The 13,111-nt window shown below is 51.1% G+C and overlaps 1 protein-coding gene across 1 annotated transcript; it reads right to left on the reverse strand.

Annotated features, from left to right (window-relative positions):
- Positions 1-328: 328 nt before the first annotated feature.
- On the reverse strand, positions 329-8,588 carry IL36RN (interleukin 36 receptor antagonist). Its single transcript, XM_061575495.1, has 5 exons — positions 8,087-8,588; positions 5,646-5,813; positions 4,920-5,053; positions 4,341-4,555; positions 329-3,729 (listed from the first exon to the last, which is right to left on the reverse strand). The coding sequence occupies exons 2-5, from the start codon at positions 5,722-5,724 to the stop codon at positions 3,723-3,725; spliced, it is 435 nt and encodes a 144-aa protein (XP_061431479.1). The 5' UTR covers positions 5,725-5,813; positions 8,087-8,588; the 3' UTR covers positions 329-3,722.
- Positions 8,589-13,111: the final 4,523 nt, after the last annotated feature.

A 13,111-nucleotide genomic window follows, 5' to 3' on the forward strand; every position in this document is an offset into this window, starting at 1 on the left:
AGCAGTACTGATCTTATGGCAGTGGAGTTCGAGGTGGGGATAGCTGTTAGGCTCGGCGCAAGGCCGCGTTCTGCAGGAACAGGAGCAGGTTGGTTGGGCAGGGTTAGGCGATAGGGCCAGAGTGAATATGGTGCATTAACACTCAAATAATTATCGAACTCGGGTCACCGGGTTCGTAGCGCAGCACGCTAACCGCTTCACTTCCGCTCGCCACGAACCATCGAACACACACACACAGAGGTGTACAATCATGTTGATGCTCCATCATACGTTTTTTTTTCAATGTGGTTACCGATATATAAAGGAAAAATGGCTTAGAAAAATCCTAAAAACTCCAGCAATAAGCATCTTTATTGAATGTAAACAATAGCCTGGTGTATGCTGATAAGCAGCTCCATGAGTGGCCGGTAAAAAGGCATAGGTTAAAAATGGTCCCGGTAAAAATATCCCAGTTAAAAATTGTCACGGTAAAAATGTCACAGGTAAAAATTGGCACGCTAAAAATGGCACAGGTAAAATGACACTGGAAAAAATGTTACTGGTAAAAATGGCACAGGTAAATATTGGCACAGGTAAAAATGTCACAGGAAAAAAAATGGCATCATAACAATGGCACAGTAAAAATGGGCAAAGTAAAAATGGCACCGGTAAAAATGTCACAGATAAAAATGTCACAGGTAAAAATGTCACAAGTAAAAATTGGCACAATTAAAATTAGCACTGGTAAAAATGGCACAGGTAAAAATTGGCATCGTAACGATGGCACAGGTAAACATTGCCACCATAAATTGTCACCGTTAAAATGTCACGGTAAAAGTGGCACAACAACTAACCATCGAGGGTTAAAGGTTAATCCCTTCCATTCAGATCTGTATAAAACTCCGACTACAGTAGCCCTAACTGTTAGTACAGCCCCGTTTCACTGCGCTACGCTCTCCTTGTTTTCACTTGTGCCATCTTTACACCCAAGACCGCAGCTCCGCCCACCGGGAGCGATCGTTCACGATGGAGGTCGCGGTAGAGGTCACTGACCCATCGCGACCCACGTGCCACCAATTGTCGATGCCAGGGCAGCATCAGCTCCACGAGGGCACCTCGGCCCACGTGGAACTCGGGTGAGCCCCAATTGGAGAGATTCCTGTAGATCGGTGTCATATCATTCCCCCATTGACTCATTACGTTGACAATACACGTTCATCGTTATTTATGGACAATAAGGATAGGTCTGACCCTACTAATAGGGTTTTTCCCCTTTTTTCTGGCAACAAAACTGACACCTTTTGCAAGCAATCATGCTTACATTAACCACAATACTTGCAGTCAAATGCAAACAAAAACACAACTCTGATAATGTATGCATTGTCTTTGAAACTGATTGGTCCACACCAGAGACAGCTTTCTTTAGAGCCTCGTCTCATATGGTGTTCGACCAGATGACGCCAAAAGGCGCACAGTTCAAAGACAACGCACTACCAGAGTAATGAGAGCTCGGGGTGAGCAGCTACATCATGGGACCTCCTTTGCCAGTACCAAAATATACTAATAGGGTTTTTCCCCTTTTTTCTGGCAACAAAACTGACACCTTTTGCAAGCAATCATGCTTACATTAACCACAATACTTGCAGTCAAATGCAAACAAAAAACACAACTCTGATAATTTATGCATTGTCTTTTAAACTGATTGGTCCACACCAGAGACAGCTTTCTTTAGAGCCTCGTCTCATATGGTGTTCGACCAGATGACGCCAAAAGGCGCACAGTTCAAAGACAACGCACTACCAGAGTAATGAGAGCTCGGGGTGAGCAGCTACATCATGGGACCTCCTTTGCCAGTACCAAAATATACTAATAGGGTTTTTCCCCTTTTTTCTGGCAACAAAACTGACACCTTTGGCAAGGAATCATGCTTACATTAATCAAAAAACTTGCAGTCAAATGCAAACAAAAACAATACTCTGATAATTTATGCATTGTCTTTGAAACTGATTGGTCCACACCAGAGACAGCTTTCTTTGGATCCTAGTCTCATATGGTGTTCGACCAGATGACGCCGCCATAAGGCGCACTGACCCTTTCTACCAATGCAACAAGAGGGTTTCGTGAATGCTGTGGATTTGCTCTCAAACGCAGCGGTTAGAGCTGTACTAGTAACGAATCGGCACGTTCCGTTCACGTGACAAACCTTCACTAACTCGCCTTTTGCCCGTCCAAGGACGGGTGTATTTGAGTAAATCTGAAACTTGCAAGCGAAAAGCAGAGCGCCACGTGAGATATTCTTTGCATCAATTCGCGTGCAATTTGTAAAGGCCGCGGTGACACAAACTTGTTTCATTCAAAGGTTATAATCCCTTGTTCATCGTGACGTCCTTTTTACTTCGATGTCTCAACAGCGCTACGGAGATCACGTGACGTGAGGGTTCTGCCTTCGTAGTGAGGGTTGTGAGTTGACACCGAGGGGGGAGGAGGCGCCTCGCCCCCCCCCCCCCATGTGGAGTGACGTCACCCGCTAATTAATATTAATGAGGGGGGGGGGGTCCATGTGGAGTGACGTCACCTGCTCATGAATATTAATATGGGGGGGTGCTACATGTGGAGTGACGTCACCTGCTCATGAATATTAATGAGGGGGGGTCCATGTGGAGTGACGTCACCCGCTCATGATTATTAATGAGTGGGGGTGCTACATGTGGAGTGACGTCACCCGCTAATTAATATTAATGAGGGGGGGTCCATGTGGAGTGACGTCACCCGCTCATGAATATTAATGAGGGGGGGGGGTCCATGTGGAGTGACGTCACCTGCTCATGAATATTAATGAGGGGGGGTCCATGTGGAGTGACGTCACCTGCTCATGAATATTAATGAGGGGGGTGCTACATGTGGAATGACGTCACCTGCTCATTAATATTAATGAGGGGGGGGTCCATGTGGAGTGACGTCACCTGCTCATGAATATTAATGAGGGGGGGGGGTCCATGTGGAGTGACGTCACCTGCTCATGAATATTAATGAGGGGGGGTGCTACATGTGCAGTGACGTCACCTGCTCATAATTATTAATTGGGGGGGGGAGGGGTGCTACATGTGGAGTGACGTCACCTGCTCATGAATATTAATGAGGGGGGCTGGCCGACGTGGAGTGACGTCACGTGCGGGACACACAGACATCCTTGGCTCATTCTCGTAGTAAATTGGCTGTGTCGGGTGGTGGCGGGGTTAACGACACATTTATATATTGACGCGGCATAACCCTACAAAAAAAACCCCTACATTATGGATGTGTTAAGATGTTGAAGCACCAAATGGAAACCTTTTGCAAGGAATAAAGTCCTACATCAACCACTCGCAGTGCTTGTGGTGGACATGCAGACACAACACGGCTCTGATAATTCACTGGTCAACACACTTGTTCTGGCATAAGGTAGTTTGAGTGGAACAATAACAGCCACTTGCTGTACTTGTGAGGCATAAGCAATTAGACAATGGCACTTACTACCCAGGGATCAAACTCGAATGTGTGTCACACAGTGTGATCGATCGATGGCTTTACACGTCCCAGTGGTCATGGTGGGTGAGAGCTATTGCGGGCGGAGTTGTTGATTGTTGTTGTTGTTGGTTGTTGTTGCTGCTGCTGCTGCACCACCACCACCAAAGGGCCTCGTGAGAGACGCGGGCGCCATGGGGGCTTTCATCGAGCAGCGGATCGGTGACGGCGCCTCGATGTTAATACCTGTGGGGGTGGTGGTGGGGGGTGGGGTCAGGGGGGGTGGGGGACAGGGGGTCATGGGGGTGGGGGGCCAGGGGGGGTGGGGGTCAGGGGGGACAGGGGGGGTGGGGGTCAGGGGTGGTGGGGACAGGGGGGGTGGGGGGCCAGGGGGGGGTGGGGGTCAGGGGGGTGGGGGTTAGGGGGTGGGGGGTCAGGGGGTGGGGGGTCAGGGGGTGGTGGGGGGGTCAGGGGGTGGGGGGTCAGGGGTGTGGGGGACAAGGGAGTGGGGGGGACAAGGGAGTGGGGGGGAGACAGGGGGTGGGGGGTCAGGGGGGGTGGGGGGTCAGGGGTGGTGGGGGGTCAGGGGTGGTGGGGGGGTCAGGGGGGTGGGGGACAAGGGAGTGGGGGGAGACAGGGGGTGGGGGTCAGGGTAGTGGGGGGTCAGGGGGTGTGGGGGGGGACAGGGGGGTGGGGGGTCTTTTGTGGGGGGGTGGGTGGGTCAGGGGTGGGGGCTCAGGGGAAGTGGGGGTCAGTGGGGTGGGGGGGTAAGGGAGGGTGGAGGACAGGGGGTGTGGTGGTGTGTGGGTGGGTGTGGGTGGGTGTGGGTGGGTGGGTGTGGGTGTGCGCGTCCTCACGGCTGCTGGGTGAAGCGCGTCTTGTCCGTGAACACGCCGGTGTTGACCATGCGCAGGCTGGCGTTGGAGGTCGACTGGCTGCTCATGAACCAGCCGGGGAAGGCCGCCGACTCAAAGCTCATGGTCTGGGTCAGAGGCTCCTCCTTGCGGTAGAACACGAAGTGCCACGTGGGCTGATCCACGGAGATCCGGGACAGGTGCTCTCGGTTGCTTTGCTGTGAGAAAGAGAACCGAGTTTGTGTGTGCGCGTGTGCGTGTGTGTGTGCATGCGTGTGCGTGAGTGTGTGTGCGTGTGTGCGTGTGTGTGCGTGTATGAGTGTGTGTGTGTGTTTGTGCGTGTGTGCGTGGGCGTGTGTGTGCCTGTGTGTGCGTGTGTGTGCGCGCGTGCTTGCGCGCGTGCGCGTGTGTGTGCGCGTGTGTGTGTGCGTGTGTGCGTGCGTGTGTGTGTGTGTGCGTGCGTGTGTGCGTGTGCGTGCGTGTGTGTGTGTGCGCGCGTGTGTGTGCGTGCGTGTGTGTGCGTGTGCGCGCGCGCGTGTGTGTGTGTGTGCGTGCGAGCCCCGGCTCAGGTGAGGCGCCTACCTGTAGCGTGAGTGACACGGTGGCGTTGTCCCCCTGCGAGCAGCACAGGTAGCGACTCGTCTTCGAGAATCCCAGCACCACGGCCTCCCCGGCACGCGGCTGGGTGCTCTTGTAGCGGTACATCATCATCATGGCTGCTCGCATCAACACACACAAACGATGCCCCCATCGCCACCACGTGTAGCCTTCAAACCAAGTGCTGCTGAGCGAGATCGCAGCCCATGAACGCCGGGGCTATGGCCCACGATGGGGGTGGTCATCGCCACGCCCGACCGCCTTTGTCTCCCCCAGTGGCGGTGAATACACACCGCACCAGGTACTCATTTGAGGCTGAGTCGATCTAGGGGAGGCCCAGCACCGGTTCAGATAATCGTCACTGGTGTTGGCTGTGAGAGAGCTACACACAGAGCCACACACACACACAGAGCCACACACACAGAGCCACACACACACAGACACACACACAGAGCCACACACACAGAGCCACACACACACACACAGAGCCACACACACACAGACACACACACACACACAGAGCCACACAAACAACAACAACAAACACACACACAGAGCCACACACACACAACAACAACACACACAGAGTCACATACACACACAGAGCCACACACACCACAGAGCCACAGGTCACACAGCAGAGCCACATACACAACAACACACACAGAGCCACACACACACACAACAACACACACACACAGAGTCACTCACCTGAGAGGGTGCGCCTTTCTCGGGCTTCGGCCTTGGGCTGAGCGTGGCGACTGCGTGGAGCCACGCACATGTCCATCATGGTCCACAGCACAATGTTACTCTCATCCAGCTCCAGGCTGAACACCAAGTAGCTGAGGTCAGGGGTCGCGTGGTTCACGCAGCACTTCCCTGGGAGACGGTGGGGGACGGTGGGGGGGGGGGGATATCGGTCAATGAAGGGTTCCCGTTGTTTCGATGATGAAGAGTGTAACGGGGATGAGGATCAATGAAGTTCGTAAGAATGTGAACTTTGTACGAAGAAAAAAAGTTCGTGCGTAAAAGTTGATTAGAAATGTAAAGTTCGTTGCAAATATAAAGTTCGTACGAATATAAAGTTCGTACGTAAAGTTGATTAGAAATGTAAAATTCGTTGCAAATATAAAGTTTGTACGAATATAAGGTTCGTACGTAAAGTTGATTAGAAATATAAAATTCGTGCAAATATAAAGTTTGTACGAATATAAGGTTCGTACGTAAAGTTGATTAGAAATATAAAATTCGTGCAAATATAAAGTTTGTACGAATATAAAGTTCGTTCGTAAAGTTCGTCCAAATATAATGTTCGTAAAAATGTGAACCTTGTACAAATATAAAGTTCGTACGAATATAAAGTTCGTACATAAAGTTCGTAGAAATATAAAGTCTGTACAAATATAAAGTTCGTACGGTGCTGTCCAACACGTAGTCGCGACAAATATTAATCGATTACAATAATTCAGGTTTTTGTTGTGTGTGTGTGTTGGGTTCGATGGCGTAACTTGTCAACGTGTCGTTAACCCACCATCACCCGACACGGCCAATTAGTGAGCTTTGTCACGGATAACACAAAACGTGGTCGGTGGTAATTGAACTTGCCCTGGGTGTCGTGTAGGTCAACTCAGCCTTAAATATGAGTAGTACCCTGTGTGGCGAGTTTGATGATGCGAGTTTTTTTTTTTTGGGGGGGGGGGGTTAGATCGTGTAAATATAACTGTGTCGTTAAACCCGCCGCCACCCGGCACAATCATTTTAGTGAGGTTTGTCACGTAACACAAAACGTGGGAATTCGTTACGAGCACAGCGCACACCGGTTGTGATGTTGGAGAGTAAACCCACAGGCACATTTACAATTCCAGTACTGTGACGTGTCGTTGGTGATTACAACAACAACCACAACAACAGCCACAACAACAACAATAAACACAACATTAATCAGCTTCATCAAATGATTTGCCTACAACGTAAGCTGTTTGTAATCACGGCGCGGTAAGCGTGCTGCTGCAGATGATGATGGTGACGATGATGATGTTACTGCTGCTGATGATGATGATGTTACTGCTGCTGCTGCTGATGATAATGATGCTGTTACTGCTGCTGCTGATGATAATGATGCTGTTACTGCTGCTGCTGATGATGATGCTGATGGTGACGATGATGATGATGATGTTATTGCTGCTGCTGCTGCTGCTGATGATGCTGATGTTACTGCTGCTGATGATGATAATGATGCTGTTACTGCTGCTGATGTTACTGCTGCTGCTGATGATGCTGATGTTACTGCTGCTGATGATGATAATGATGCTGTTACTGCTGCTGATGATGCTGATGGTGACGATGATGATGATAATGTTACTGCTGCTGGTCATGATGATGTTACTGCTGCTGCTGATGATGGTGACGGTGATGATGACGATGCTGACGATGATGGCGATGATGATGATAATGATGATGACGATGATGATGACGATGCTGACGATGATGGCGATGATGATGAAGAAGATGATGATGACGATGATGATGATGACGGTGATGGTGACGGTGATGATGATGATGATGACGACGATGATGATGACTATGACGATGACGATGATGACGACGAAGCCGATGACGATGATGATGACGATAACTATGACGATGATGATGACGATGACGATGATGATGACGATGACAGTGATGATGACGATGATGATGACGGTGATGATGACGATGATGATGACGATGATGACTATGACGATGATGACGATGATGACTATGACGATGATGATGATGATGACAATGATGATGATGACAATGATGATGATGACTATGACGACGACGACGATGACGACGATGATGATGACTATGATGATGACGATGATGACGATGATGACGATGATGATGACAATGATGATGACAATGATGATAATGACTATGACGATGATGATGACGACGACGATGACGACGATGATGATGACTATGACGACGACGATGACGACGACGATGACGACGATGATGATGACTATGACGACGACGATGACGACGATGACGACGACGATGACGACGATGACGACGATGATGATGACTATGACGACGATGACGACGACGACGATGACGATGACGACGATGATGATGACGACGATGACGACGACTGCCTCCCAACTCACTGGCGAGCACCACCTCCTCGTGGCGGCTCTGCTCCACATCCACCACGAGCTCCACGCAGCGTCCGAGCGCGCCGCAGGTGAAGCACGTCCCTCCACCACCGCCACCGTGTCCACCACCGCCGTGTCCACCCTCCGCCACACCGGGCAGATACCGCGAGGTGAGCGTGGGGCGACTGTAGAGGACGAGTGAGACGCTCTCCCCCTCCACGCTCTCGGCACATCGCTCGGCAGCCGTCGTCGGTGGCACGTGGTCCTCGCCCCCTTCCTTCTCCTCCTTCTCCTGCTTCGTCTCGTTGCTGGACCCCCCCCAAAAAAAACCAAGAAATTAAATTTAATTATCTTCTTGGTTCTTTCGGCAAAGTCACGTAGAAGGGAAGTTGATTGTATCACCGGGTCCTCTGGTATTTTTAAATCCTTTATATTAAGTTCGCTTGCTTGCTTGCTTGCGCGCTTACGACCGTGCAAATCTTTCGGTCGTTTTCTAACCCACTTCCCGTGATCCAATCGAGCTGACATTTTGCACACAGACTCGTTGTGCGTGACAATTTATTTTCGTGAAAATTTTTTCCAAAATTTTACACTTTCAAGGAATTTTTTTAAAAAATATTTAATTACCAATTGCTTAATGGTGGCAGGCAATCATCTGACCCATAGGTGGCAAGCCATCTCAAGCCAGAGGACGAGAGGACTCTAGCCGCCCGTTTCAAAGACCAATGTGGGCTGGGTTTTGGCCCATTGAACATGCATATAAAGGATTTATAGTGAAAAACTTTGTTTTTACGGGTGAATTTTTTCCCTCCACATTTAGAATGAACATCGCACGTCTAGAGCATTGGGCTGCTATACATGTCCACGTGATGAGGATAGGTCGCTCCTCTGAGCTACCGTTGGTCATCGCCAGCTCGCTTCGGCTAAAGAGCCGCATCGCTCAGTCGGTGCCTTACCTGGTAGACAAATTAAAAATTAACCCGTAAAAAAAAGTTTTTCACTATAAATCCTTTGTATGCGTGGCATCGGTTTTATTTTATTATTCATTTCTGTTTTTCTTGAGTAAGAGTTTCATTTTTATCACACTGGTATTTTAAATTAAATATGAAATTTCTTTTTTTTCTAAAAAGTGGAAAAAAAATTTCACGAAAATAAATTGTCACGCACACCGAGTCTGTGTGCAAAATTTCAGCTCGATTGGATCACGGGAAGTGGGTTAAAAACGACTTAAAGATTTACACGATCGTAAGCACGCAAGCAAGCAAGCAAACTTAATATAACGGAAAAATTAATCCGTAAAAACAAAGTTTTTCACTATAAATCCTTTATATGCGTGGCGGCTAGAGTCCTCTCGTCCTCTGGCTTGAGATGGCTGCCACCTATGGGTCAGATGATTGCATGGCACCATTAAGCAATTGGTAATTAAATATAATATTTTTGTCCTAAAAAGTGTAAAATTTTGGAAACAAATTTTCACGAACATTAATTGTCACGCACAACGAGTCTGTGTGCAAAATGTCAGCTCGATTGGATCACGGGAAGTGGGTTAAAAAACGACCGAAAGATTTGCACGGTTGTAAGCAAACAAGTGAACTTAATATAAAGGATTTAAAAATAGTTCGTAGTTTCGATTTAAAGCTTTCGTGACTGCAGGGATTCATCTTCTTGGTTCTTTCGGTAAGGGAAGTAATAACATAATAAAAATTAAACATAATAAAATAATTCTCACGACGTTTCGGCCACAACGCAAGCAGCCGTCCTCAGGTGAAGACCAGGTCTGTCGGGGAGACAGCGTCTGAATAATTTTTATTATTGTATTATTTCCATTCTACGTGACTTTACCGAAAGAACCAAGAAGATGAATCCCTGCAGTCAAGAAAGCTTTAAATAGAAATATAATTAATTAGAGCGGGGAGTACGGGTAGGGTACGGGTACGGCCGGGTACGGGTACCCGTTCACGACCCTGGTGCGGCCGGGTACGGGTAGGCCGTGAGTCACTGGTGAGTCACCGTTTGTCACTCATTTCCCAACGTCTTGTCTCTTCTCACAATTCAAGTTCCTAGAATCAACCCACCCGCGCCTGCAACATGGCTTCATCCCAGAGGTCGCAATCAGGTACCCGATACCCGTACCCTACCCGTACCCGGCCGGCTAGGGTACGGGTACGGCCGGGTACGTGTACCCGTTTGCGACCCTGGTGCGGCCGAGTACGGGTAAGGAATCAAAACCCGTTTGCGACCTCTGAGCTCGACTCACCTGCGCTCCATCTCCCCGTCTCCCCCCCCGCGTCTCCCACCGTCTCCCGCCCCACGTGACCCCCCGTCTCCCCCCCCACGTGACCCCCCGTCTCCCCCCCCACGTGACCCCCCGTCTCCCCCCCCACGTGACCCCGGCTCGCCCGGGCGGCGGTACACGGCCCTGCGGTCCGAGCGCTCCCGGTCCACGAGTCTCGCCTCCTCGGGGTCCCGCGTCTCCTTGGCCGAGCAGCCCGCGTCCTGATCGTTGGTGAGCGTCAGGTCGGCGGGCATGGCGATGTTGTGACGGCTGATCAACTCCAGGGTGGCCGGGGAGCCGTGGGATGGGCTCGACTTCTGGACCTTGGGGTCGGCCACGTTCTGTGTTCTCCCGTCGTGGTGCTTGCCAGGACGGTGGATCAGCTGCAGGGCGAGAGAGTAAGGGGGTGAGTGGGTGGGTGGGTGGGTGAGCGGGTGAGTGGGTGGGTGAGTGGGTGGGTGAGTGAGTGGGTGAGTGGGTGAGTGGGTGGGTGGGTGGGGGAGTGGGTGAGTGGGTGGGTGAGTGGGTGAGGGGGTGAGTGGGTGGGTGAGTGGGTGAGTGAGTGAGTGGGTGAGTGGGTGGGTGAGTGGGTGAGTGGGTGAGTGGGTGGGTAGGTGAGTGAGTGGGTGAGTGGGTGGGGGAGTGGGTGGGTGATTGAGTGGGTGGGTGGGTGAGGGGGTGGGTGAGTGGGTGGGTGATTGAGTGGGTGGGTGAGTGGGTGGGTGAGTAGGTGAGTGAGTGGGTGAGTGGGTGGGTGAGTGGGTGAGTGGGTGAGTGGGTGAGTGAGTGGGTGAGTGAGTGAGTGGGTGAGTGTGTGAGTGGGTGGGTGAGTGAGTGAGTGGGTGAGTGAGTGGGTAGGTGAGTGGGTAGGTGAGTGGGTGGGTGAGTGGGTGAGTGAGTGAGCGGGTGAGAGAGGGAGTGAGAGATGGAAGGAGTGATTGACGAGGGAGTGAAAGACGAGGGAGTGAGGGAGGGAGTGAGGGAGGGAGTGAAGGAGGGAGTGAAGGAAGGAGTGAATGACGAGGGAGTAAAGGAGTGAAGGAGGGAGTGAAGGAGGGAATGAATGAATGACGAGGGAGCTCCCCACCAAACTCTGCTTGGCGTGTCGCTGCATCTTGGCGCTGAGTTTCTCGTGGCTCATGGAGCTCGTGTCCGCTTGGCCGATCATCAGCACCAGGTCCCCGTCCCTGTGGGGCGGGGGGGGGGCGGGGGGGCGGGGAGGAGGGGAGGGAGGGGAGGGGGTGAGGGGGGGAGAGGAGGGGTGGGAGCGGGTGGAGGGGGCGGAGGCGGTGGAGGGGAGGGAGGGGAGGGAGGGAGAGGAGGGGGAGGAGGGGGGGAGGGAGGGAGGGGAGGGGGTGGATGGAGGGAGAGGAGGGGGAGGAGGGGGCGGAGGGGGAGGAGGGAGGGGAGGGGGAGGAGGAGGGGGAGGAGGGGGAGGAGGGAGGGGGGAGGGAGGGGAGGGGGCGGAGGAGGGAGGCATCAGCGTTTCGTCTCTTTCTTTTTTATTTTTATTTACGCGATTTTATTTAACTCACTTCGTCTGTTGTATCCTCAAAAAATAAATCTTGTAACTCAATTTTTACACAATTCCCAATGTGCTATTGACTGCAATTCTTGGTATAGCTGCTATGTCATACTGATGCCAATACCATATTCTATCGTAATTTTTTAAAACTATCTTTTTACACGTTTTCTATGAACTCACTCTGTCTGTTGTTGTTGTTGTCTTATCCTCAAATCTTGTAACTCTCTCTACCCCCCTCTCTGAGTCTGTGAGTCTGTGAGTCTGTGAGTCTACGGGTCTCTGTGTGAGTCTGTGGGTCTCTGTGTGAGTCTATGGGTCACTCTGTGAGTCTCTGAGTCTATGAGTCTCTCTGTGAGTCTGTGGGTCTCTGTGTGAGTCTGTGGGTCTCTGTGTGAGTCTGTGGGTCTCTATGTGAGTCTGTGGGTCTCTGTGTGAGTCTATGGGTCTCTGTGTGAGTCTATGGGTCTCTGTGTGAGTCTGTGGGTCTCTGTGTGAATCTGTGGGTCTCTATGTGAGTCTGTGGGTCTCTGTGTGAGTCTGTGGGTCTCTGTGTGAGTCTGTGGGTCTCTGTGTGAGTCTGTGGGTCTCTGTGTGAGTCTATGGGTCTCTGTGTGAGTATATGGGTCTCTGTGAGTCTGTGGGTCTCTGTGTGAGTCTGTGGGTCTCTGTGTGAGTCTATGGGTCTCTGTGTGAGTCTGTGGGTCTCTGTGTGAGTCTGTGTGTCTCTGTGTGAGTCTATGTGTCTCTGTGAGTCTACGGGTCTCTGTGTGAGTCTGTGTGTCTCTGTGTGAGTCTATGGATCTCTGTGTGAGTCTGTGGGTCTCTGTGTGAGTCTGTGGGTCTCTGTGTGAGTCTATGTGTCTCTGTGAGTCTACGGGTCTCTGTGTGAGTCTATGGGTCTCTGTGTGAGTCTATGAGTCTCTGTGTGAGTCTATGAGTCTCTCTGAGTCTGTGGGTCTCTGTGTGAGTCTATGGGTCTCTGTGTGAGTCTATGGGTCACTCTGTGAGTCTATGGATCTCTGTGAGTCTACGGGTCTCTGTGTGAGTCTACGGGTCTCTGTGTGAGTCTATGGATCTCTGTGTGAGTCTATGGGTCTCTGTGTGAGTCTATGGGTCTCTGTGAGTCTACGGGTCTCTGTGTGAGTCTATGGGTCTCTGTGTGAGTCTATGAGTCTCTATGTGAGTCTGTGGGTCTCTGTGTGAGTCTATGGGTCTCTGTGTGAGTCTATGGGTCTCT

This window comes from Lethenteron reissneri, chromosome 58, assembly GCF_015708825.2.
Source record: "Lethenteron reissneri isolate LAM-NWPU_2019-01 chromosome 58, ASM1570882v1, whole genome shotgun sequence".
In the NCBI taxonomy this organism is placed as follows: domain Eukaryota; kingdom Metazoa; phylum Chordata; class Hyperoartia; order Petromyzontiformes; family Petromyzontidae; genus Lethenteron; species Lethenteron reissneri.